Raw genomic sequence first — 27,192 nt, 5'->3', positions numbered from 1 at the left:
CATCCCCCAACCCCATCATTTCCCGATGCCAAGCCCCTGAAATTATTAACACCCCTATTTACTCCTCCCTTTCATCTGGCTGAAACACCCCATCCCCAGATGAGGAAACAACTCGCCAGGCTGAATATTGATGGAGATTCCAAGAGTGCGGACGGATCCCAGAATGATTGACAGAGACAACGAGAAAATCCCCCTGACGTGCGATGATCCCGAGGACATGACACGCCAGCCAATGCCCAACTCGAGGCGAATTTTCCAAGAATTTTCCCGTGAAAACCAGAGGAAATAAAAGTAACTGCGTCATTGAGCGATGATTAATTACACCTGCTTTGAAACGTCAATAAAAAGCCCTCTCCTATTTCCAAACCTTTATTCCACTTTTTCCTCATACAATTCGTAAATAACAAATAATGGAGGATTGTCGTTTATTTAATTCTAGTTACTTCGTTTTAGAATAAAATACTTAATGATAACAAGTAAACGCCACTTGCAGATTCAACTTTAACGAGCGAGAAAAATCCGGGAATCATTGAAAATTGAATGGTGCAATTGCAGGAGAATTTGGGCTTTTTCTTGTGATAAAGAGTGCTCGAGTGAACCCTCTCCCGGCCATCAATTCTCAGGGGGAAAAAAACAGAAACGAATGACTTTGGCATCGCCATTACGCCCTTATCATTATCAGTAATCTAGATCTCGCAGGATGATTGACTTGAAATTGCCAGTGGAAAAGATGAGGAGGGGGTGGTAATGGGGTGGTACAGCAGGGGCTGATGGAAGCCTCGATGATAGATAGACGAAGGAATATCGATTATCACTTCGCCGAGTTTGAACTCGAGGTGAATTTTTTTTTTCAACTCGATATTTTCCTCATTTCAAAGAGAATTAATGGATGGGGGAGGGTGGAGCGAAGGGGAACGGCAGCAGGGAAAGAATGTGGAGAAAAATTCAGGTGAATTTTTTTTCATTTCTATTATTTAAAAAATGAAGGGTCAAACTTGAGGCTTGGGGGTCAACTGGGAGAGACGATGGAAACGATCACTCCACTCGTCTCTCCCGTTTGACGCCCTTAACCCCTCCGCCTGTCTCTCCGATTGACCCTTAAGAAAATTTGATTCTTCTCATTATTTAGTTCGTCGCTCCCTTTGACCTTGTTGACCTTTTTTCCTCTCTCCCATTTGACCCCCTTGACAGGGCATATTCTCTTGCAGGTTAAATGGGAGAGACCAGTGGCGTGATCACTTCGTTCGTCTCTCCCGTTTGACCCTCTTTATCTCTCCCCCTGTCTCTCCCGTTTGACCCTTTTTATCTCTCCTCCAGTTTCTCCCATTTGACCTTATTGATTTCGTCCGTCTCTCCCATTTGACCCTCAAAGAAATTAGATTCTTCTGATCACTTCGTTCGTCCCTCCCACTTGACCCTCAATACAATTTGGCCCTTAAACGGAATTTTGCATTGCAAAAAAAATGATGAAAGGTCAAACGTCTCTCCCACTTGACCCTCAATACTGTCTGGCCCTTGAAAAACGAAATTTTGCTTTAGAAAAAAATAATGAAGAGGTCAAACATTCTTATGGGTCAAACGGGAAAGACGACTGTAGTCATCACGTCACCCATCTCTCCCATTTGACCCTTGAACCCCAAAATTCAAAACCTTTCCCAAAAAAAAAACCAAAAATGATCCCGAATTCTTCTCGCTCGGAATAAATCAACAAATGTCTCATTAAAATTACGATTTAATTTAAAATTCATATATCACGCAAATTCTCGGGCGCATATAAACTGGGTAACAATACGTATATTATATAATATCTCTCATATATATAATATAACATAACGAGTCCTGAGACTCGAGAAAGAATCGAATTTCTCTAGTTAAAATATATCTTTCGTTTTAGAAACTTTCATGAATTTTTTATACTTTCAATTCTGATGGTACAACATATTTACAGTTAATGGGTGGCTTTCTCAGGGCTCATCAAATTCTTTATTTCAATTTGTTTAATAAATTATTCTCTTTACAGCTCGTCGCATCTGTCTGGACTCTCTAGGCATAACGCTTCATTTTTTATTGCATTTTATCATCTTTTTGTCGTCAGTTTGGCAATAATTCTTGCTCTTTACTCTGATATTCACCCTTATTTCTTAAAAAATCACTAGATGGGGCGAAATTATTCATTCGGAAATGATTTTTATCGTACGAAAGAGGATGAGACAGTCGATTATTCACTCGAGGGAGAGGGGGGAATTCATGAACTAATTACTTTAATGAGAAATTTAATTCCTGATAGAGTTTCAGCCTCAGCATTTTGCACTTCTCTCTCAATTCACTGTTCAAATAATGTGTCCACCACCAATGAAACATTGAAAATGCCTTCAAATAAATTTTCTTCGATGTCTTTCTCACTTCTAATTCATAAATCAACATGGAAATTATTAATTCTCTCGTGAAATGAAGGCTTTTATCGTTCGGTTGAATAAAATTTTCATTCCATTAAATCTTTTATTTTTCCTCCTCGTTATTCTCTCGTACATCTTGTGATTTATTTATTTATCTTATTCCGTTGTTCTTTCATTCTTCAATTTAATCATGTCGGGATTGAGAATACGTTATCATGTTCTCTAGTTACACTCGTACAATGGTCTCTCGGTTTAGTTCACTCTCTCCTCTGGTTAGTGGGTTTTCCTTTGGTTCTTGTGGGATATTTTTTTTTCTTTTGGTTTTGGCTTTGGTTTTGGGTGTCTTCTGTCGCACGAGAGGTGGTGGCTTTTCGTTTCGCGTTGGTTCATCGGTTTTTGGGGGCTTCACTCTCACTCACTCGAACTCTCGCCTCGATTTTTTAATTAAGGGATTTACGACTGTTTTCTCATTGCTCTGAGAGGGTTTTTGGGGGGCTCTTTCGTAGATTCGTGCTGGCACTGATGCTTCTTTGTGCGTAGTCTTACTTCTGGGGCTTCACCGTTTGCGGAACTGCAATCATATTTAAAGTTTTTGTTAATTGGTTGGTTTTTCGGGGGGAGAGAGCGCTTTTTCAGGGGTAAAACGTCATTTTTTGATTGGTTGGGGGGGTTTTTTGAGATTATCTCGAGAACCAGTGGGTTTAGAGGGAAGGGGGTCTAGAGGTTTTTTGTAGAGCGGAAAATTTTGGGTGAAAAAGGTTCTATGGTGTTTTGGTGTGGGACCACTCGTTGGGGAGATAATGAGACTTGATTAATCCGTTTCTGCAAATTTTGAGATTGACGAAATGAAACGGTCGCGAATTTTTTTTTATCATTGTGGTGTTTCATTTAATTCTGATTCATCTTATTGACGAGTGGTTTTAGGACATAAACTCGTCAGATCTCTCCATGAAAATTACTCCCCAAACAATCAATTAATCACGTTTTACCAATTTTGCTCTGGGGGTAATTTCAAAAAAATTACGCGGGGAAAAACGTTGGAGAAAAATGACCGAATGAGTCAAGTAATCGTGGAGCGAACTAGGTTTTTATATCATAAATTAGAATTACCGTAAAATTTTGAACTAGTCAATTGAAAAATATTAATATTACTCCATAATTTTTAATTATTAAATTAATCATCAATGCAGTCTTCAAATTCCGAATTATTTTATCAATTAATAATTTAATGGAATTTAAGAGATTGACGATTATTTGGTTAATTGAAAATTCTCTTTATGAAATTTAGTATTAATCGGAAATTGAGATTACCAATTATTTTATTATTTTATTCTCATATAATCACATCCTATGACTGATGGTCAATTTAATGAAATTTTACTAAATGTTAATGAAAATTATCCCATTGAACATGAATGATTAAATTCGATAAAAAATTTCAAAAAACGTATTTCGAAAAACGAAACTTAAAATATCCTTCACAAACAGGTATTCCTCATTAAACTACATTTCGCTCCACGATTACCTTTCGTACATTAAAATAAGCCCCGACTTTCCAGGCAATTTTTAACCAACTTTTCTCTCCGCGAGGGAGAGGATTAGGAATCGTCCGAGTGAATAACCAGGGGAATCCCCAGTCGAAACCCCAGTAGAGACAATTCCCAATCCTCACCGCAGGAAACTGCCGCTGATGATGGCAGCACATCATCGAGAGAACCTCTCCGCCGACAACTTCGGGGATAATTGCAGTTGGGATGAGCCAAAAAAAAGTCAAGCTGGAGCGATAATTTGTTAGTTATACAAACCAAGAGGCGAGTACGAGTGGCATTGCATTATTGTTGGTATGCTCAGCGAAAAAGCATAAACACTCTTGCTGGCACCATTTTTGCATGTTTTATTTATTCTGTTTTGTGTATTTTTTTTTTGCTTTTCCCTTCTTTCTCGAGAAAGAGGTAAACTCCATTATCTTCCTGAGAATGCTTTCGCTTCGGTAGAGCAAATACTTGTTGTCCGCAGTTCCTCTCATCCACTGGGAATTTTTTCTTTTCTCTTCGCCCTTTTTGCGATCGTGTTTTCATTGAATTGTTTGGTTTAGGTATTTGTTTTTTTTTCGCAGGGATTTTTTTTACTGTGTTTGTGGCCTGGAATAAGTGGAGGGATGAAGTGCATTGATGTTATGGGTTGTGATTAACTTTTAGAGATTGGGGGTAAGACGAATGCGAAGAAATACTTTGATTCTACGGCGGAATTATTCGTGGAGTTGTTTTGAGGAACGATTGGGACAAGACGGATTGTCTTTTTTTTAATTCAGTGGGAAATTTTCCTGCCTTTTTGATGGAGTAATTATCGTTGAGCCGCTGTTGATAGCCCTCGAGATAATTGCATTATCATGAAGAGACTAATTACTTTGAACTGTCAATCAATTCTTCTCATTCTTATTTACTGTTGAGTGTCAGAAATATTTGACAGAAAATTTTGGCAATTTTTTTCAACTTGTTTTTTACGTGTGAAAAGAGTGGAGATACGAGTCATTATGTTATTTTTATTTTTCGATTATATTTATTATTTATTTAATGTGAGCAATCGAGTGATTTCAATTTCCGTACGATTAATTTAGCGGGAGGTGATATCAAATGCATTAAAAAAATTGTTCAAAGGTATGAAAAATAGTGGGAGCAGTTGGGATATTACGACTCGAGAAAATTCAAAAATAACTACTATCGATAGGAAAAGTGGAGTAAAAATATTTCACGTGTATTTTCGTCGGAGAAGTCAATTGTAATGTTGACAATTGACACTTCAAGGCTCAACCGACGATCGAATTGAAATAATTCTCAAAATTCAAAAATAATTGGACGGCCTGATATACGGGGAGGGGAAAGGGCTGAGGGGATGAATTTTGAATTCCACATTCACGTTACAATTGACTCTCGTGGAGAAAATATACGTCAAGTATTTTTTCACTCACATTTCCCATCGATAAGACTCACTTTTGGATTCTCTCGCCCCGTGAATTCCCAACCACTCCCACAATTTCAGATGTTCTTCAACAATTTTTTTTATCCACTCGATATGATCTCCCGCAGAATCAATCGCATGGAAATTGGAATCACTCAATTCCTCACGCCAAATAAATAGCAAATATTATTGAAAAGTAGAAATTACGATGAGTCACATCTGCAATTGTTTCGTTCACAAAAATGATGTGACGATAAAATCATTAAAATTGACGTTTCGGTCGGAGCTTTCTTCGCATTTTTCTCAAGACATTTAATTTAAAAAAAATTGTCACTCACCAATACTTGCTGAAGCATCAAAACAAACAATTTCCAGCTCTCTCTCTCTCTCTTCTTCGGACGATATTGTCAACAGGTTGGGTAACAGGCAGGCAAGTGGTATTTTTTGATAATATTTTTTATATCAACTAAATATGGAAATAAATATTGCGGCCAGCGGAGAAAAAGCTACGCTCAATCCTCGGGTGTAGAGGGACTCCGGTGGAGTATTTCATTTTTTTTTTACAGGGAACGAGCAATTCACAGAGGATATCGAATTCAACATCGGGTAGAAATGTGGAATACGTCATGCACACTTGGGGATTTATGAAAAATGGGGGGAAAAATCGATTTCGAATGCTGTCAGAAACAATCATGTTACATTCACGGGGTTTAATGGGTGTAATTTCATTCGGTGATAGGTAAAAACCGCGCTTTACGAGTTTTTGTGTCAGAGTGATTGGAGTCATTTCAATGGAAATTGTCATTCGATTGAAGTAATTCGAGAATGAAATTTTTTTCGAGTCTCTTTGTATTCTTGTTTATGGAATTGCTCGGCACTGGTGGGAGTTGATTGTGACCCCATTGGATAGATTGGATAATTCCGTAATTAAATTTTTGTGGGGGATTTATCGCTCGATACGTTTTCTATGCGTTTTTGGGCTTATGAGGGATGATTTAGATTGTTTAAAATTATCGACGAAAATTTTGAGGAATTTTGTTATTGGAAATTCATAATTTCGTGGGGAAATCCGGGGAAATTGTCAATTTAGATTTAATTAGTCCGGAAAAATTAGGGAAAAATCAGGAAAATTCAGAGAATTCTCTCCTTCAGGGAATTCCTGAAAAATTCTTGGAATTCTAAGAATTTCAAGAATGTCGAGAATATTTTCAGGAAATTCCTTCAAAAGTTCCTGAAATTCCAAGAATTTTAAAGGAATTCCCTGAAACTTCAAGGGAATTAAGCAGTAAATATTCACTTTCACTTGAAATTTCACTTGAAATTCTAGAATTTCCCTCTTCCTGTCGCAAAAAAATTGGGTTTTTACTTGAATTGTCAGCTAAAATTGCAATTCCATTGACTTCTTCCCCTTAAATGGAATTCAAGGCCTTTCTCCGGAAGATTCATCTAAATTTTTTGCATGTTCTTCATGTTTAATTAATTGCAGACGACTTCACGAATAATATCTGACTGATTTTGTGAATTCCTTTCCTGATGCTGTAGTACACTGATCTTCATGGTTACAGACGATCAGACGACTGATGCCTGACGTCTGCAATTACACCACAATTTCAACGATTTTACTTCACCCCTAAATCCCCCGATCTATCCACTGAGGTCACTGTCTCCCCGAATAAATCTCCACCCCCGATGACTCGTAATCGCGAGTTAATAGGCACTGAAGGACCGTTAGACGAGGAATTAAAACTACAATAAACGATCATTCACGCCGTAAAAGGAGGATTAAAGGGAATCCAGCGAGCAGGTGAAAAATAAATTCAACAAAAAATCCTGGAATCTTCAACACTAGGATTCAATTAAAATTTTAAAAAATCCCCCCACTCGTCTTCGATCTCTCTCTATTTCTCTTGTTGCTTTATTCAATGATTTTTATAATTACTAGGCCGATCGCTGACTCCACAGACACGCAGTACATGACTCTGTCTTTTTTTTCTTCATTTTTCTCTTTCAATCACAAGGTACTTTGAAGAAAAAAAAATCGACTCGATCGCTTTAATGATAAATTATTAATCCATATTTATAAACAAAAATCGTTGCTATTTATTCTGATATTTCGTCCAGTCGTGACTACAAAAATAAAATCAAAAATTTTTTTTTCAATTAAAATCAAATTCCTGACTTTTCAATTTTTGAAATTGGGGAGGAAGGGGTGGAGGGGGGGAGGGGAGAGGTGAGTCCATTCAACAGATCGGGAAATTTACCAGTAAATTAAAAAAAAAGAGTGAAATTGGGCCATTAGTTATCGAAATATTTCGGAAAAACGAATTTTTCATTAATTTTTTTTTTCATTTTACTCAGGAGCTACTGCAGCGGATTGTTATTTTTTTTTTAATTTCGGGGTAAATTTCCCGGGCTATTGAATGGCCTTGGAGGTGTTAATGACCCCTCGCCAGTTAAATTGATGGAATTTTCATTATCTTCGGGGAATTAATGAATTCATTAACTCGATTGGTTAATTTGGGAGATGATTGTAATGATTCACGACTGAACGAGGATGTAGAGAATATCACACACATCTCGCTGGCTAATAGTAACATTACATTAATATAAGTTATTAATAATAAAATTTGCTCTTCGTTAGGATTTTATTCTTTTATTGGGTTGCTTTATTCTCCCGCACCAGTTGATGGGTTCAGGAATTTTTTCAGAGCTTTTGGGACGAGGACGTGGTGTCTATGTGTGTCTACTCAATGTGAGGATATTTTTTTTCGGTATTTTTTGTTTATTTCTGACGTTTTTGGCTCGTAGGGATTTTCGGGAGAAGGAATTCGTCAACTTCCTGGTTGAGATGCTTCCTGCCGGCCACCCGCGTCGAGTTTATTGAGCAAATTGGTAAATTATCGAAGTGAATTGTCGGGAGAATTTCTAATTTTGTTTCGAAATCGGCGGAGAGTGTTTAAATTCGGTGTTTCGTTTTTTTAACTGTCTGAAAATAGTTTGACGCTCGGTATTTCGCTGGTGAGTGGTTCTAGACGAAAATTTCATAGGACTTTTTTTCTGGGGAATTTAGTTTCCCACAAAAAGTTCGCGGGACGTTTTTCTCTGGGAGCACTCAGTGAGTAGATAAATGAAGAATTAGAGAAAATCATTCATTGGACATTTTAATTTTTCGGATTGATGAAAATCTACTTCAACTTTCGTTATCTCCTTAATGAATGGTTCTAGACAAAAACATCGGAGGAGTTTTTTCCGGAGAATTTAATTTCCTACAAAAAGTTTTCAGGACGTTTTCCCCTGAATCCACTCATTAACGAGATAAACAAACATTTAACAAAAATGTCCAAGTTGACATTTTCAAGTTTTCTCAATTGGTAAAAATCTACTTCAACTTTCGTTATCTCTTTAATGGGTGGTTCTAGACAAAAACATCAGAGGAGTTTTTTCCGGAGAATTTAATTTCCTACAAAAAGTTTCCAGGACGTTTTCCCCTGAATCCACTCATTAACGAGATAAACAAACATTTAACAAAAATGTCCAAGTTGACATTTTCAAGTTTTCTCAATTAGTAAAAATCTACTTCAACTTTCGTTATCTCCTTAATGAGTGGTTCTAGACAAAAACATCAGAGGAGTTTTTTCCGGAGAATTTAATTTCCTACAAAAAGTTTCGAGGACATTTTCCCCTAAATCCACTTATTAACGAGATAAACAAAATTTTAACAAGAATGTCCAACTTGACATTTTCAAGTTTTCTCAACTGGTAAAAATCTACTTCAACTTTCATTATCTCCTTAATGAGTGGTTCTAGACAAAAACATCAGAGGAGTTTTTTCCGGAGAATTTAATTTCCTACAAAAAGTTTCGAGGACATTTTCCCCTGAATCCACTTATTAACGAGATAAACAAAATTTTAACAAGAATGTCCAACTTGACATTTTCAAGTTTTCTCAACTGGTAAAAATCTACTTCAACTTTCATTATCTCCTTAATGAGTGGTTCTAGACAAAAACATCAGAGGAGTTTTTTCCGGAGAATTTAATTTCCTACAAAAAGTTTCGAGGACATTTTCCCCTGAATCCACTTATTAACGAGATAAACAAAATTTTAACAAGAATGTCCAACTTGACATTTTCGTTTTCTCAATTGGTAAAAATCTACTTCAACTTTCATTATCTCCTAAATGAGTGGTTCTAGACAAAAACATCAGAGGAGTTTTTTCTGTAGAATTTAATTTCCTACAAAAAGTTTCCAGGACATTTTCCCCTGAATCCACTTATTAACGAGATAAACAAAATTTTAACAAGAATGTCCAACTTGACATTTTCAAGTTTTCTCAATTGGTAAAAATCTACTTCAACTTTCATTATCTCCTAAATGAGTGGTTCTAGACAAAAACATCAGAGGAGTTTTTTCTGTAGAATTTAATTTCCTACAAAAAGTTTCCAGGACATTTTCCCCTGAATCCACTTATTAACGAAATAAACAAACTTTTAACAAGAATGTCCAACTTGACATTTTCAAGTTTTCTCAATTGGTAAAAATCTGCTTCAACTTTCGTTATCTCCTTAATGAGTGGTTCTAGACAAAAACATCAGAGGAGTTTTTTCTGTAGAATTTAATTTCCTACAAAAAGTTTGCGGAACATTTTCCCCTAAATCCACTCCTTACCGAAATATTTCCTCATTCATGAAATCATGTTTAACCGTTCCATCACAAAACCATCAATTCCACTCTTCCTTCGCTAATCCTCGAAACTGTCAACGTAAAATTTCTACTGGAAAACACAATACGACACCCGTTTTACCCCACTACAAGAAGAGACAGCGAAAACAAGTTGAAAAGTTGTTCCCGTGTTTTCTCGAGAAGTTGGATAGATAAATGGGTCATCCGGGGGTGTTTTCCACCGGAAATTTCTCCGAGTTGTCGATAAAAATATTTTCAACCCCGACAATTCGTAATTCACTTCTGATTGCTTCACATTTCATTCCTGTGTTCGCGAGTGATATTGCACGCGTTAAATTCGTCAAACTGTTCTATTCAATTATTAACTAATTAAGTTTCGTTATGCCCGTATCAAAATACCAGAAGTACCACGCCTCAACCACAATCCGATAAATTAATTTACAGCGTAATCAGTAGAGTTGTGGTTTCGTTATTATCCGAGTTCATGTTATCTATTTTCGTTGAAAAAAACGTTCGTTATCTCGTCAACGATTGGTTGTAGCCAAAAATGTTGTATAACATTTTTTGTAGAGAATTTAATTTCCTACAAAAAGTTCCTGTGACACTTTCCCCTAGACCCACTCATTACCAAGATAAATCCCTAATTACCAAAAGTCATCCAATCCAATGTTTCCCATTATCGAAATTTTCAAAACACTTCAACGCTCAATACCTGATTAACAAGTGGCTCTATCAAAAAAAAGTCACAAGAAATTTTCTGTAGAGAATTCAATTCCCTGCAAAAAGTTCCCATAACTATTTCCCCTCAACCGACTCCCCACCGAGCTACCCCCGAAAAACCGTTTCACGAATTTCCATTTTTTTCACATGATCAATCAACTAATTTCCTCATCAATTCTCTTCGTGTTTACGTTATTATTAACATTCACCGACGTTTACTCAGTCTTCTCAGTGCTCCAGGGATACAATAAATGACTGTAATTAACGGTAATTCAATTCCTCGCACCTCCCCTCAATATTCAATCATAAATTTCCGATTAATGTAACTCGTGAAAACAGGAATAATTTCCTAACGACAGGTGTTACCACCTCTCTATTATGCGGAATTACTCACTAATTCTGAGGATTACCTCGCAATTAATGACAATCGATGATAAAATGGTCCTAAAACGTCCATTGAATTAACGACTCGACGGAGGATGGCAAGCACTCATTGAAATCACTATTACTCCCTTAAAAAAAATAAAAACCCAGAGATAAAATACACACATCAAACGGGAAAAATTGTAATCACACATAAGTACATGTCAAGGAGAGAACAATAGTCCATTAAAGTATTAAAAAATCGACGACAAAATTTTTTAATTACAAGCACGAAGGGAATGGGACAAATAGAAAACCGAAATTCTCGACGAAATATCAGGAAAATTCGCATTTCCCTGTGGGAATTACCTGCACTTACCGATGACTCTTTTTTACACTATTTATCTTATCGGTCTTTATTCAGTGTTTTCATTCAGCGGTCGCACAAAACTGAGAGCGAAAGAACAGAGGGAATTGGGGTGGGGAAAAACTATTTGCATGCAACAGCATTTCATTATTATTAATTCTTTTGGCGTTTCGGAAGACGATTCGGTTTTGGGATGAGGAAAGTATGTGCTGAGGGAGTTACAAACGTCAGTCCTCAATGAATCTCCTTGGGATCATTTATTTTTCACGCATTTTAGGGGTGATTATCGAAATATAAGAACATTTCGATTATTTAGGTGAAGGGAAAATTGAATTTTTTCGCTGTTTGTGTATTTCACGAGGGGCTGGAGTTGAGCAGATAAAACTGATTTTATCGCAACGTTCGGGAAATTTATTATGACATAAAAAAATTGTCCATTTTGCCCCATTAGTTTTTTAATCATCTGCCTCCCTTTTAATCAAACTCCCCTCCCTAAAAAGTCAACACCAAAACAGAAATTTGAGAAATTTCTGTTCTTCATTTTTTTTTTGGTCAAGAGAAAATGAAAATTCCTCAACATTTCTTAATGTATTTCACGAGGGGTTAGTTAAACGGATGAAGTCTAATTCATCACAAAGTTCGAGAAATTTACTATCAATATAAAAAAAAATCCCATTTTGCCTCATCAATTTTTTAATAATCCTCGAAAAAAGTATTTGGATAGAAAATTTTGTTTTTTAAGTTTTGAGAGAACGATTCGATTAAAATCAAAGTTTTTTGTTAGTTCTGTAGAGAATTTCGCGATCCATCGACTGACGCCAATGAAACCNCCCCCCCCCCCTCCCCCCAAAACCAGCGAAAACGACTCTCAAAAAATTCAATTTTCCCCCTCATCGCCAAAAAAATTTCAAAGCGATGAAAAAACGAAAAAAAAACACGAAAAAACCCTAAGACCCGTTTGATAAATTCACCGATGCATTCACCGACTAATTCCACCCAATCCAAATAAAAATCATCGAAAAGCTACAAATGTACAGCATTTACTCTCCCACTACACCTCAATATTTACAACTTCAATTAATTAATCATTCTTACGTCTAATCCACCTGTATTTATATAAAAAAAACTACTGTTGAATCAGGCAATAATCTTCATTACGTCAAATCAGAGAAGACATCGGTGAGTTGGCATGCGATTTAGTCAGCGCCTCATCTCAATTTACTCAGAAAAAAATTTTATTATCAATTATTTTTGAAATATTGTGCGAAAAATCGAATCATCGAACTAATGGGAAGATTAAATGTCAATAAATGGGAATGAAACGTCTCTCTTCGAAGGCACTCGTATAAAATAATTAATTAAACTATTAGATTCAATTATTTGGGGGGGGGGGATGAGGGCGGGGGCTGATTCAAACACTCAGGGGAACAGATGGAACATTAAATAACGGATTCACACAATTACAATAATTATGATTATCTAATTGTCATTATGACAATTTAATCGATTCTGTCATTAAGTGAAATCATAAATTTTCCAGTTTTTCTCATCGACATTTGGGGAACGACAGTTGCCACCCATTCCCCCCACGAACTGAGTGGTTATTTTTTTTAAATTTCTTCTCCTAATTAACTTCATTTAATCACAGAATGAAGACTCTTTATCGTTTGCACTGACTAACACCATGCTTTTTTCACAGTCAGATGGAGAGATGAAAGAAAACTGGTTAAAAAATCTCACTTAAACACACTTTCGTTAATAATTTTTTTTTTGTTTTTTGAGAAAAAGAAAATGTCTCTTCCTTCCTTGATCTCTCGTTTATGCTATTTATGCATCAATTATTATTTTTTTTCACTCGATTAAATGCAGCTGCAAGTCCAAGATTCCCTCGGAATGCCTTTTTCCATAGGAAATATTCGCTCATCTGTTGCTGACGATTTTGCATTTTTTGCATTTTTATCATTTCATTTTTTTCATTTTTCTTCTTCTTCTTCATCAGGTCATTAAGCTAGTTATTTTCAATTAATTATTGTAAACCCTGGCTATTTAAAATGAGAAAATCAACTCTCTAGATTGGGCAAACTATTAATAGTCCAAAGAACACGGCCCACATTAGAACGATCCAGTGTGCGGTGTAAATTGGACTCTCACCGTCTGCTATTTTTCTGGCGATGAACTTGAGGGTCTCGTCAAGAAGTACAACTGGAATTGAAAACTTCATTACTGTTACCCACTCTTCACCACTGAGGGGAGTAACTTGGAACACAGCCTGAAACATTGAAATTACTTTCCATTATTCATCGATTAATTCAACTTAAATGGACGATTTTTTTTTTAATTTCATAGAAAAATTCCCATTTATCTCATGAGATTGATTTCAAGCCCCTCCACCGCTTCCATCCCCCTCAAACTTAATATAAAATGAATTAAATTAATTTAAATTAATTAAACTTGATGAAAAAAAAAATTTATCACTCACCGAAAGAACTTCAACGTAAAGAATGACGAAGTGAAGTGTGAATGAAAGAGCCATGGAGGCAATGAGCCACATGTTGGACCACGGTGGCATGCTAATGAGCGATTGGTTCTCAGATAAACTGCAAAATAAAATAGCTCGTTAAAAAAGCACTACTTCAACTCCTCAAGATCTAAATTCCTTTAAAACTCACCTGTTCATGGCGTTAAGCATTTCAATAGTGACAAGAACAGAGAGAGCCATGGTCATGGGATGAGGGTCAGTGAAGATTTTGCAGTTGACACCCTTGAACTCGTCACCACCACCGATGCAGGACAAGTGATGAGTCTGAAAATACCCAAATTTCATTGATAAACATTCATATTAAATCTTTGGTTGAAGTAAAAAATAAAATAATACTTGCGAATGGTCATTTTATACATAATTTAATTTTATTATCATTAAAAATTATTATTATTTAATAATAATAATAATAATTTATAATTAAATTGAATTAAATTAATTTTTTTTCATTTATCGTTTGAGCTGAGTTTTCGAGGAATATCTCCAAAATTAAGGAATATCTCCAGAATTGTCGATGTGACCTTTTTCGTAGCTCTCAATTCGCTCTACAAAAAAGGTTATAATAATAATAATGACCTTGGTGACCTTTAATCTGACCCTTGTAACCCTTAATTTTAGTCTTAATTTCAACTACCAAATTGTTATCCCCAGAAGTCGACTTGGATTTTTATAACACAGAGAAATAACTTCATTATAAACAATGAATTCAAAAAAGGAATATCGAATCTGGATAAAGGACACCATGAAAGGTCATCAATGTCGTTGGTGATAAAAAATAATGATCATTCCCTCAGTGATCACCCCTCGACAAAGACTACGTACCAGCTGATAGTAGTTGAGTTGAGGTCCACTCGGACTATACAGGAACCACCACGCTGCCGAGCCGACAGTAGCTGCGCCGACATACCCACCAATGGCAAGATAACGGAAGAACAGCCAGCCCGAGATCAGCGACTCATCAGCTTTACGCGGTGGCTAGAAAACCAAATGACAACCTGAATAATCACCCGCAAACCCCCAAATCCCATAATCCCTACCTTGTCCATAATATCAAGATCAGGTGGATTGAATCCAAGAGCAGTAGCAGGAAGACCATCAGTGACGAGATTGACCCACAGCAGTTGTACAGGAATGAGTGCCTCAGGAAGTCCAAGTGCAGCTGTCAAGAAGATACTGACGACCTCTCCAATGTTCGAGGAAATGAGATAGCGAATGAACTGCTTCATGTTATTGTAGATAGCCCTGCCCTCCTCAACAGCAGCGACGATGGACGAGAAGTTGTCATCAGCGAGAACCATCTCAGAAGCTGACTTGGCGACAGCTGTGCCAGATCCCATGGCAATACCAATCTCCGCCTTCTTGAGGGCAGGCGCATCATTGACACCGTCACCAGTCATGGCGGATATTTCGTTCATGCTCTGCAGGAACTCAACGATCTTGGACTTGTGAGAGGGCTCGACGCGTGAGAACAATCTGGCACGAGCGCAAGCAGCCCGCTGCTCTGACAGAGGTAGATCATCGAATTCCCTTCCTGAGTAGGATTTGCCAGTGGTGTCTTCGTCCTCAGTGAAGACTCCAATGCGCCTGCAGATGGCTTCAGCAGTTGCCTTGTTGTCACCAGTGATGACGATAACCCTGATGCCAGCTGCCCTGCACCTGACGATTGAATCGAAAACTTCCTTCCTGGGTGGATCAAGCATACCAACAACTCCCACGAACGTAAGATCCTTCTCGTATGTGAAGAATTTGGTGGAGTCGCCGAGGTCCATGTCGTCGGGCTTCATCGGGTGGTCGGCGGTGGCCAGGGCCAAGCAGCGAAGTGTGTCCCTTCCGGTTCCGTACTGCCTGGTTAGGTCCAAAATTCGGTTCTTGAGGGTCGACGTCAGGGGTACTTTGCTTGTTCCAACACGAGCGTGTGTGCACCTCTCGAGAACACCTTCAGGCGCTCCTTTGACGAACAATTTGGGTCCAGTTCCGAGTTTCGAGGGTTTGAGAGGAACGCAGTAAGACGACATTGATTTACGATCACGTGAGAACTCAAGGGTGAACTCCTTCTTCCATTTTGTCTCGACATCCTGACGAACAACGATAGCAGCTCCACGGCGGTCTAGTCCGGTCTTGGAGCAGCCGAAGGGATTGATTTTCTCAGCGAGAACAATGAGAGCTGTCTCAGTTGCTTCACCAACTTTCTCGAATGCCTGTTTGAACTCGTTGAAGTCAATTGCTGAGTCGTTACACATGATGCAGATTGTTCCGATTTCGTGGAGGGTCTCGAATTCCTGGCCCTTGACCTTCTGTCCTTTTAGGAAGACATCGCCAATGGGTTCGTAGGTGGAGCCGGTGATCTCGAACTCGTGGAAGCTGCTGTCATTGCCCTCGACCTTGTCGAAAACGAACATTCGGGAGACAGACATCTGGTTGGTGGTGAGGGTTCCTGTCTTGTCGGAGCAGATGACTGAGGTGCAGCCGAGGGTCTCGACTGACGGCAGAGAGCGCACGATGGCGTTCTTCTTGGCCATTCTTCTGGTTCCCAAGGCGAGACAAGTTGTGATGACAGCGGGGAGACCTTCGGGGATAGCAGCGACAGCGAGGGCCACAGCGATCTTGAAGTAGTAGATAGCTCCCTTGATCCAGGAGCCACCGTGCGCTGGATCGTTGAAGTGACCGATGTTAATCGCCCAGACAGCGACGCAAATCACCGAGATAACCTTTGACAATTGTTCACCGAATTCGTCGAGTTTCTGTTGCAGGGGTGTCTTAATTTCCTCAGTCTCAGACATCTCAGTTCTGATCTTTCCTATGGCTGTGTTCAAGCCTGTACCCATTACAACACCACGCGCTTTTCCAGCAGCTACATTTGTACCGGAGAACAAAATGTTCTTCTTGTCTTGGTTCACGGCTCGGGGATCTGGCACTGGGTCTGTGTGCTTTATGACCGATACTGATTCACCGGTAAGGATAGACTGATCGATTCTTATTGTTGTGGAGTAGATCTTGATAAGACGAATGTCAGCGGGAATTTTGTCACCAACGGAGACCTCGACAATGTCACCGGGTACAATCTCCTTGGCGCGAATCCTTTGGACACCCGATTTGTCGCTTCGCACAACTTTTCCCATTTCGGGTTCATATTCTTTCAGTGCTTCAATGGCAGATTCGGCGTTACGCTCTTGCCAGACACCTACTACCGCGTTGGCGATTAGAATTAAGAGGATTACGAAGGGCTCAACAAACGCTGTGAATGCATCCTCGTGCTCTTCAAATAAAGCTAATACCTGAGGGGGTCATCGAGAATTTTTTCCATTAGTCTGGAATCTTTTCAGAGGATCGGGTGGGGACGGAGAGTTTAGTTGTACTTATGGGCTTTAGTTATACTTACGAAAGATATGATAGCGGCTAATAAGAGAATCTTAACTAGAAGGTCATCGAATTGTTCCAGTACGAGTTGCCAAATGGATTTTCCTGAAAGAGAAATGTTTTTTTTCTCCGATAACACGTCAACTGTAGATGTGGCTCACATTGGTCACTCGTGGATCATCGATATCTGTTTTTTTTTTTTCGAGGTACGGGCCATGTGGCACCTCCGGACTGGCTGCGAGCCAACGGATCGAGAGCCGGGTGACTTAGGGTATTTCCAGTCGTTAATAAGAATTCTTTTCGGGCGGGCACGAAAGGTATAAACAGCGGCATTTACCCTTGAAAATTATGGGGTCAAAAATAATACCTCGGCTGATTTCACGGAGAATAGAAAAAAAAATAACACAGGTTTTGATAAAAATAAAATAAAATAATTGAGAAATTGTATTCTTGTCCATAGCTTCTTAGCTTCTTAGGCGCGCGCGAAAATTTTTCATCGTCGATAACTCGGCGCTGGCAGAGTGAATTTAAAAAAAATTAGAGTCAATTCGAAGCTCTTCTTATGAGGTACGAAAACCTAAAAATTTATTCAAATCGCATAATTTTTAGTCAGAACAGACCAAAGAATAATTTTTCCGTCTGAAAACTTCGAAGACGTGTGCTATAATTTTCAATCAGTGATAACTTTGCATCGGCAGAGTGAATTTAAAAAAATTTAGAGTCAATTTGAAGCTCTTCTTATGAGCTACAAAAACCTACAAATTTGTTCAAATCGCATCATTGAATGTTCACTTAGAATAAAAAAAAACAACCGCATTTCAAGTAAATCATCAAAAACGGGATACATCAGGAGTGAATTGTCTTCCTTCCTCATTAAATTAAGACATTAATCATGATCTGCAGACTGGGGTCATTTTCTACCCCTCAATAGCAGAATTCATTCCATCGGATTACACGCAATTTCATTCAGCAACTCATTTACCAAAAAAAAAATAGCCATCCACTTGTAAATTTATTTGATGCGGAAGTATTTTGCGTCCTTGTTATCGCGTGATGAAAATAGCGGAACAACTCTCGTTTAAGTCTGTGTGCGAACTAAGAGAGCTGTCCCAACCGGCCTTGACGGCGAATGCCTTGCGTACGATTGACGTCATCAGCAACAACGCGATGTCGACAATTTCATTAATTTGAGGCTATCGACAAATCATCATTCGAAAATTGCATTTTGTTTTCCTCGACTTCGGGAGGAATTTTTCGGGGCCATCCGCGGCCTCAGAGATGTCAATGAAATTTTCTATCATTGCCTGGACATTCAATAGGTTCAATAGTGCAGATTTCAAGTGAATGAAATACAGGGAGCCATTTAAAAATAGATGATAAAATCGCGTGTCACTGTTCATTGATTGATAAATCCAATTCTCGGGTGAAACCTAAGCTCTTCTGACATTTTTGAACCGCGCACTAGTTGGCGAATAAAATTTGATTATGAGGTTCATGACATTTAATTGAAAGGAAGAAAAATTGTGCATTTTATGAACTGATTTTTGAAAATTTTGATTTTCCATTGATTTTTTTTGTTGAAGAGAAAATAATTTCTCATCTTTTTCACAACTCTATCTATAGATCGAGGAATTGAACACTGAATAAAAAAAATAGCCCATTTTACCCCATTCTTTCTCTAGATTTCTTCAAAAAAAATTTCACGTGAAAAAACTTTTAAGAAAACCACTGAACTAAAATAGACAATTTTTTTTTCAATTAGATACAAAATTTCCGATCCTCATGGGGTCAATTTAGACCCCCTAACACCTCTCCATAAGCTCCAACCATGGAAAAAACTATTTTAAAAAATTGTATTTCAAATTGAATTTTTGATGAGATAAAAACAATAATTCCTCATAATTTTAAAATACATAAAAAAAATTTAGCCGAAGTGTCAAGCATATAAACAATTCATTGAGTCGAGAAACATCTTGACATTATGTACAATGGAATGAATATGAATAGAAGCTGAGAAACGTCGGTCAAGGGGAAATTGAGACAGATGAGTCTCTACTATTCTGTTTCCCCTTCATTATCATCCTCTTGTTCTCTCGTCGCACCTGAGAGTGTTCTATTATTAATTCCACGCCCCAACATCCAAGAATCGCGGTATAAACTGTTATTAAAACCCTGAAGGGGGACAGATATCGAGGTCTCACATTTATTTACGTTAATATTGGTTTTGGTATTAACTTACCCTCTTCGGCTGGCAATTCTGTAACAAAAAGTTGTTGAAATCAATTATGAGTGCATGTGACAGATTAATTAACTACCTTGTCACTCGATTAATCAATAAAAATGTTCAACAAATCGGTGAAAAATTGCATGGGTGATGAAATTCAGAGAACAGTGATGTTTATGAAAGGTTTTGGATGCATCATCAGGCCGGAAACTATTGAAATTGCAATTCATTGCAGGATCATTCGCTTTAAGTTGACCCAGTTCAGACGTCTGGAGCATATCGAGCACCCCTCGTCCGATAGAAAATTCTAATCCCATTGAAAGATGCACCGCACACAGCAATCATTTCGTTTCATTAGTCTGTTGTAGCTTTTTTGCTAATGAATTAGCGATACGCGGACGAGTGGATGTACATTGCACTTCATTATTTCTATTTAACAAAAAATTGTTTTCATCCTCTTCACTTTTTCCCGTCCGGGGATTGGCACTGGCCCTTCCCCAAACTCGTAAAAGTGAAAATCACTACGGAAAAATATCGTTCGCGAATAGTGTCATGGGGTTCTTTTAGTCATGTGGTTGGCAAGCCCTCGCCTTCGGCTCGGACGCCAACTCCACACGAGTAAAAAACCCCATGGGCACTCGTCCTGAAATATACTACACGGGGAGAAAAGTTGGATTTAAATTACCTAGAAAATCGTGGCCAATTTTACTGTACGAAAGGTAATCGTGGGGCGAAATGTAATTCAATGAAAAAATACCTGTTTGTGGAGGATATTTTACGATTCGTTTGGTAAAAAAAAACACCTATAGATGCAAAAATTATCCTCCTGTACAGTAAAATTTCCCACACCGGTGGGGTATTTTTTTTCTTACAGCCATCTGAAGGTCGTGGGGACGAGTGGAAGTGAAATTTTACCGAACGCGTTCGGTAAAAAATCATTCTCCGTTACAGAAAAATTATACGCAATATTGAGCAATCATTCACGTTCACTGGGATAATTTTTGATGAAATGCAGGGTAAATTTGACAGTTTCGGTACAAATTGCCCTCGCGTTCAGTAAACTTTTCCGGGCCAATGGAGAAAAATTTACTGGAAATCGAGTTCCCACCACTTGTTCGAGTAATTTCTCTCCTACTTCTTCTCTCCGTGTATTTCGATAATCGAAACAACGAATACTGCCATCAGCATCACGTGAAAAACCCATTCACCCATATTTTCTCACCAAGAAATTTCCGTTTAATCCAACATCAACCTCTCCGATTGAATGAATAATGATTGCATATGGTGTATGTGGGGTATACACGTGTTTTAATGCGTCAAAGGGTGTATAAGAGGATCGATAGGGTCAGGGGATGTCCAACGGCATATGACAACCGATTCATTCTCCCTGAACTCAGTCCCTGGAGTTTAAAAAAAAACACATTCTCCATGAAAACATCAAAATCTTCTATAAATCCTCTGACTCCCCTCGAAAATTCAAACTTGGCGCCCTTGAACAGCGCGGGAAATTCCCCACAAAATAAAAAAAAGTTCCCATTTCCCCCAGTTCTCCAAAAATCCCTAGAAACAATTTTTTTTTTCATTAAAATCGTTTTTCGCCGATTTCACATGAACCCCCGGGGCAAAACGGGTGATTTTTTAATGATTTTGCGGCAAATGTACCGTCCTTTCCGATGAAACGACTTTCAACCCCCCACCCCCACTCGCCAGCTAGGGAATTTTGGGAATTTATGGGAATCAGAGGAAATGGTGTGAAAAAATGATAAAAAAAATTGCTGAAGACTGTTTTTCCACCGATATCAGCTCTAGTACGAGGGGAGGCACACACTGATGTTACAGATTTGTTACGCGACAGTGAGCGTAAGCGCAAGGACGGACACACAAAGCCATGGTGAAGCTTTTTTTTTTATAACGTGTAACAAATCTTCGTCGTGAATAAAAAAAATGTGACAGTTAATTTTAGAATTTATGTGCATGGGTTTCGTTGAATAGAAGAGGATTATTTATTTATATGTTTATTTATTTATTTATTCATTTATTTATTTATTTTTAGTGCGTGAAGGGGTGAGAATTCTACGATTGATTCGTAATTTTTTTTGGGAATTTTTATCTGGGTTTCTGGGGCGATTTTGAAAAGAGGGGATTGTTGAGAAGATTTGTGAGGTTTTTGGATGTATCAAAGGGGCTATTCATCGGTGTCGAGTCGTGTCTAAATATTTGGGCGGCTTATGTTGCTCCACAAAGCGATGGAAACTGCCCACGCGGCTTGCGGCGCAGCCAATGCAACGGGGGGTTTTGATTGGGAGGGAATGGGGTAATGAAGACGTTACGTCGATTAAACTTGACTTTTGGATTTCTTCGGAGTTTGTTTCCGGAGGGATTGATGACGAATTTCGTTAGAAATAAAACAATTGAGGGAATGTTCTTGCGTTTAACAAGTTTATTCTTAGGCGTGCGCGATAATTTTTAATCATCGATACCTCTACATCGGCAGAGTGAAATTGAAAAAATCTTGAGTCATTTTAAAGCATTTTTCATAAATTCCAAAAACCTATAAATTTATTCAAATCGTATCGTTTTCAGTCAGAACAAATCAAGAATATTTTTCCTCTCCGAAAGCTCTTCTAGGCGTTCGCAATAATTTTTAATCATCGATAACTCTACATCCGCAGAGTGAAATTAAAAAAATCCTGCGTCATTTTAGAGTCTTTTCGATAAATTATAAAAACCTATAATTTTATTAAAATCGCATCATTTTTAGTCAGAACAAATCAATAATATTTTTCCCCTCCGAAACCTTCTTTTAAGTGTGCGCAATAATTTTTAATCATCGATAACTCTACATCGGCAGAGTGAAATTAAAAAAATCCTAAGTCATTTTACAACATTTTTTATGAACTTCAAAAACCTACAAATTTATTCAAATCGCATCATTTTTAATCAGACCAGATCGAGACATCGACACCGATAGTGAGAAATAAAAAAACTGCTCCATTTTGAAGCTTCATTCATCATCCTATTTCATCATTCTATTTTATTTACTCTTTCCCATCTCAATTATCACAACCTAGCATTATTCAACATCCCCTCAGTGTTGCCCGAGACTTCCGATGAATTTCACACGTGGAACGACTGTTTTCAGCCGCCACGTGACCATTTAAACGGAAAAATAGCGGAATTCACAGCGAATGGTGTCTCACGACTTTCATTAATAATGAATCAACCTTCGATGCCCTGACGTGGTTGCTTACGCGCCAACTTATCGTCCACGTCAGGTGTGCGGTCCGCACTTACGAAAGAGCCGTTCTCATCAGCTCTACCACGACACATGTGCGTTGCATGACAAAAAAAAATATTCGCGAAATTTTCATCAGAAATAAAAACTCATAATATTTTTCATAATTTTCACCGTCTCGTGGAAAATAAATGGAAGGGGAAGAAAGAGTGATTGAAGTGATCTAGAATCGTTGACCCCACGAACTCTAATCGCAAAGTTTAACACGCGAGGCTACAACAAACTTCAGTCAACCACTTTTACAAAGTTCATTGGCTCTCAGTCACTCTTTCATGTAAAAGTAACGAGAAAAAAATGAGAACAGAAGAATTTCCACAGTTTTTCGCTGAAATTCTTTTCAAAAGTCTAATTTACATGAATTTTGAGTAATTCAATTCGTCATTTGATTCAATTGATGATTTAAAATATATGAATTTAAGGTTGAGACATGAAAAATAGAAATTAAAATTGTAAATTGCGTGAGGGATAATTTAAATCGACAAATAAACACGCGGATTATTATAATCTCGATGCTACAAAGGGTTTTTATCGAACGCGAATGACTCGACTGCAATTATTCCAGTCCTATTTGGGTGACGAAAGTCTGTGGGGGTTTTGTGTAAACAAACTCGATGTCTGAATTTAAATTCGATGGATGCAATGAAATCACTGGAAACGCAAATAAATCGGGAAACAATATCTTCTTCAATTAGACACGAAAATGACTGTTCAGAATTTATTTTCATCTCTGCAAATGGGTTTTTGTGGATGAGAAAATACTAGTGAGCGATAAATGCGGGATTTTAGTGGTAAGAACGAAAATATCCGGAATATGAGGCTCTAATTCGGTCTGTGGGCCGCCTCGGAGACGTGGGGGATATGACAGCCGAAGCATTTCGGTAGCTCTAGAGCCAGGACAAGAAATTAGAATTAATGAAACTGAAGAAACGTCGGTAAACTAGTGGGTCACACTTTTTCTGTGACTCATCGCAATTTCTACTTTTCAATAATATTTGTTATTTATTTGCCGTGAGGAATTGTGTGATTCCAATTTCCATGCGATTGATTCTGCGGAAGATCATATCGAGTGGATAAAAAAAATTGTTGAAGAACATCTGAAATTGTGGGAGTGGTTGGGAATTCACGGGGCGAGAGAATCCAAAAGTGAGTCTTATCGATGGGAAATGTGAGTGAAAAAATACTTGACGTATATTTTCTCCACGAGAGTCAATTGTAACGTGAATGTGGAATTCAAAATTCATCCCCTCAGCCCTTTCCCCTCCGTCCATCAGGCCGTCCTATTATTTTTGAATTTTGAGGATTATTTCAATTCGATCGTCGGTTGAGCCTTGAAGGGTCAATTGTCAACATTACAATTGACTTCTGCGACGAAAATACACGTGAAATATTTTTACTCCACTTTTCCTATCGATAGTAGTTATTTTTGGATTTCCTCGAGTCGTAAAATCCCAACTGCTCCCACTATTTTTCATACCTTTGAACAATTTTTTTTATGCATTTGATATCATCTCCCGCTAAATCAATCGTACGGAAATTGAAATCACTCGATTGCTCACATTAAATAAATAATAAATATCATCGAAAAGTAAAAATAACATGATGACTCGTATCTCCACTCTTTTCACACGTAAAAAACAAGTTGAAAAAAATGCCAAAATTTTCTGTTAAATATTTCTGACACTCAACACTAAATAAGAATGCGAAGAATTTATTGACAGTTCAAAGTAATTAGTCTCTTCATGATAATCCAATTATCTCGGGAGCTATCAACAGTGGCTCAACGATAATTACTACATCAAAAAGCCAGGAAAAATTCCCACTGAATTCAAAAAAAGAATCCGTCTGTCCTAATCGTTCCTTAAACAACGCTAAACATCTAAAACCGTTTTGCTGAGATAACAGGGGAAAATGGGTCGTCTTTTTTTGTGATTTCGAGGTATAACTCAATGAAACATTTTATTTAGATCATTACTACTTCGTTAGTATTGACTCGTTTTTTGATGACATAAGGTGCAGATAAAGCTGCGCCAAAAGACTGATAACAATATGCAATGGACTTTGTTTCCCTATTCTATGATCACAAGAGAGATAACAGCATGGGAGACACCGGAGATTAAATCATCATTTTTGCATGAGGAAAAGACGTTTTGTTTTCACGAAGATGCATCTAAAACCGCGTAACTTTGGTTTTTGCTCAATATCTCTGAAACGAAGGGAGCTAGCCAAATACTTGTAAGGAACTTTTTTGTGGGAGATTTCAAGGGCTACAAAAAAGGTCCTTACAAAAATTTCGGTATCTCGCTTGATTCTTGAGATATTTGCGAAAAACAGAGATTGATTCAGGCAGGGGCAAATTAGAATGAGCTTTCTTCAATCATCAATATCTCCTGACTCAACGATGCGATTGGAAAAAATTAGAGCTCATTTTAAACTCTGAAAAAATACCTTCAAAATGAAAGAAAAATAATGGAATTTCACTCAGCCGATCTCGAGCTATTGACGATCAAAGATGACCCATTTCTGAATGAAGAACGTTTGGTTTCGGAATTTTGTGGTTGAATTGAGTAAAATGAAGGGAAATCCTTTGGAATTGGTGACTTACCGTTGAGACCATATTTCTCCTGATTCCTCTTGACTTGATCCGGTGACAAACCCTTCTCAGAGTCAACATTGAAGTAGTTCAACACCTCGTCCACTGACTTAGCGTGGGCGTCCTCCATAATTGTATTCTCAGGTTTAATTTACCAACAATAAATCCCTTGTTTCGTCCACACAAGTCTTTAAAGGTTCATTCACAACAATACTCCCTGAAATGAGACAAGAAAACCCCAATCAGCGATCGTTCAAAGTCCCAAAGCCAGATTATAATCTGGGAAGTCCAATTTCCTCAACTAAAATCAATATCGAACGATTGAAATCTCTCATTATCTCAGCCCTCGTCACCGCGAAAATTCTAAACCCAGTGCCATTGCAAAAACAACAAAATTTTCCACAAAATCAAAAAAAAAATCGCCCGTTTAGCTCCAGTGGTTCGTGAGAAAATCGAGTTTTCATGAGGAAAATTCAATTTAGGGGATTTTTAAGGGTCTAGGGGTGAAATATTAGTGGCTGCAAATTTTTTGAATTGAGAAACAAGTTGATACATGACTGAAAAATGATTAGACACCCCTAGATCCATCTGAATCGAATATTTACCAGGGGACTATTCAATCTAGGGGGTTTTCAAGGGTCTAGGGGATCGAAGGAAGAAATGTCCAATTTTTTTTGCACGGAAAAAAGCACATTATTTAAACATATTTTATCATCCCTAGATTCCCTCAAATCCAGTCTTCGCCAGGGGAATATTTAATCTAGGGGAGTTTTGAGGGTCTAGGGGGCGAATAATCATCAGTGAAAATTATTTTCAAGTGCAAAAAAGTTTGAACATGACTAGGGGGTCGACGAAAGACATGTAAAAATTTTTTTCTCATGGAAAAAAATTTGCACGTGACTTACAAATATTTTCACAACCCCTAGATTCCTCTAAATCTCCTACTCACCAACGGAACAATTAATCTAGGGGATTTTTAAGGGTCTAGGCGGCAAACAAAAATATATAAAAATTATTTTCAAATGCAACCGAGTTTGGACATGACCAAAAAATAATTTTACACCCCTAGATTCCCCTAAATCGAATTTTGGCCAGGGGAATATTCAATCTAGGGGATTTTTCAGGGTCTAGGGGGGTCAAAATAACAAATATACACATTATTGTCTCCCAGAAAAGTTTTTACGTGACTTGAAAATATTTTCACACGCCTAGGCTCCCCTAAATCGAATACTCCCCGATGGAAGATTTACTCTAGAAAATTTTTAAGAGTCTAGCGATCGAAAAATCGCACATAAAATTTTTTATTCAAATGCAAACGAATTTACACACGAGTCAAAAATACTTTGACTCCCCTAGATTAACCGAAAAAAAAATCCCCCAATCTCATGAAAAAATCCGAGACTCCAAGCAAAATCCACGCGTCTGGAAGTGTTTACTCCCGGCAACACCTGGCTTCAACTCTAGGTGACCCCCAGGGGTCGCCCCGCCCCTCTCCCCCCCTTGAAAACGTGGAGAAACCATCACATAAGTTCATTCACTCCTCCTAACCCCAAATTCACTCCCCAAATCGTGGAAAACCCGATGGAAATCGTCGAGTCACCATTTCCCTTCGACTCCCATCCCAAAAACCCCCAAAATCCCCCCCAAAAAATCATTTTCAAACCCCCAAAAACCCGAAAAACCCCAAAAGTAAAAAAAAAA

General features: G+C 37.9%; 1 protein-coding gene across 4 annotated transcripts in view; it reads right to left on the bottom strand.

The window, feature by feature from the left end:
- Positions 1-353: 353 nt before the first annotated feature.
- The window catches only part of LOC107037417 (calcium-transporting ATPase sarcoplasmic/endoplasmic reticulum type), a 31,596-nt gene continuing 4,757 nt past the window's right edge, over positions 354-27,192 (bottom strand). For 3 of the 4 annotated variants that reach the window (XM_015255965.1, XM_015255967.1, XM_015255966.1), the window contains exons 2-9: positions 25,504-25,708; positions 19,622-19,639; positions 17,405-17,487; positions 15,063-17,300; positions 14,848-15,000; positions 14,156-14,289; positions 13,966-14,083; positions 12,704-13,755 (exon numbers count right to left, since the gene is read on the bottom strand). In XM_015255965.1, coding sequence (XP_015111451.1) covers positions 13,555-13,755; positions 13,966-14,083; positions 14,156-14,289; positions 14,848-15,000; positions 15,063-17,300; positions 17,405-17,487; positions 19,622-19,639; positions 25,504-25,621 — 3,063 coding nt within the window. In that variant the 5' untranslated portion in view covers positions 25,622-25,708 and the 3' untranslated portion in view covers positions 12,704-13,554. Of the gene's footprint in view, positions 2,968-12,703; positions 13,756-13,965; positions 14,084-14,155; positions 14,290-14,847; positions 15,001-15,062; positions 17,301-17,404; positions 17,488-19,621; positions 19,640-25,503; positions 25,709-27,192 lie in introns of those variants that run through there. The other variant, XM_015255968.1, reaches the window with a different exon arrangement.

This window comes from Diachasma alloeum, unplaced genomic scaffold (genome assembly GCF_001412515.2).
Source record: "Diachasma alloeum isolate Michigan unplaced genomic scaffold, Dall2.0 Dall_scaffold_00219, whole genome shotgun sequence".
Lineage (NCBI taxonomy): Eukaryota > Metazoa > Arthropoda > Insecta > Hymenoptera > Braconidae > Diachasma > Diachasma alloeum.
Note: the sequence above shows the minus strand (reverse complement) of the source record. Positions and strands in the feature narration are given on the sequence as shown.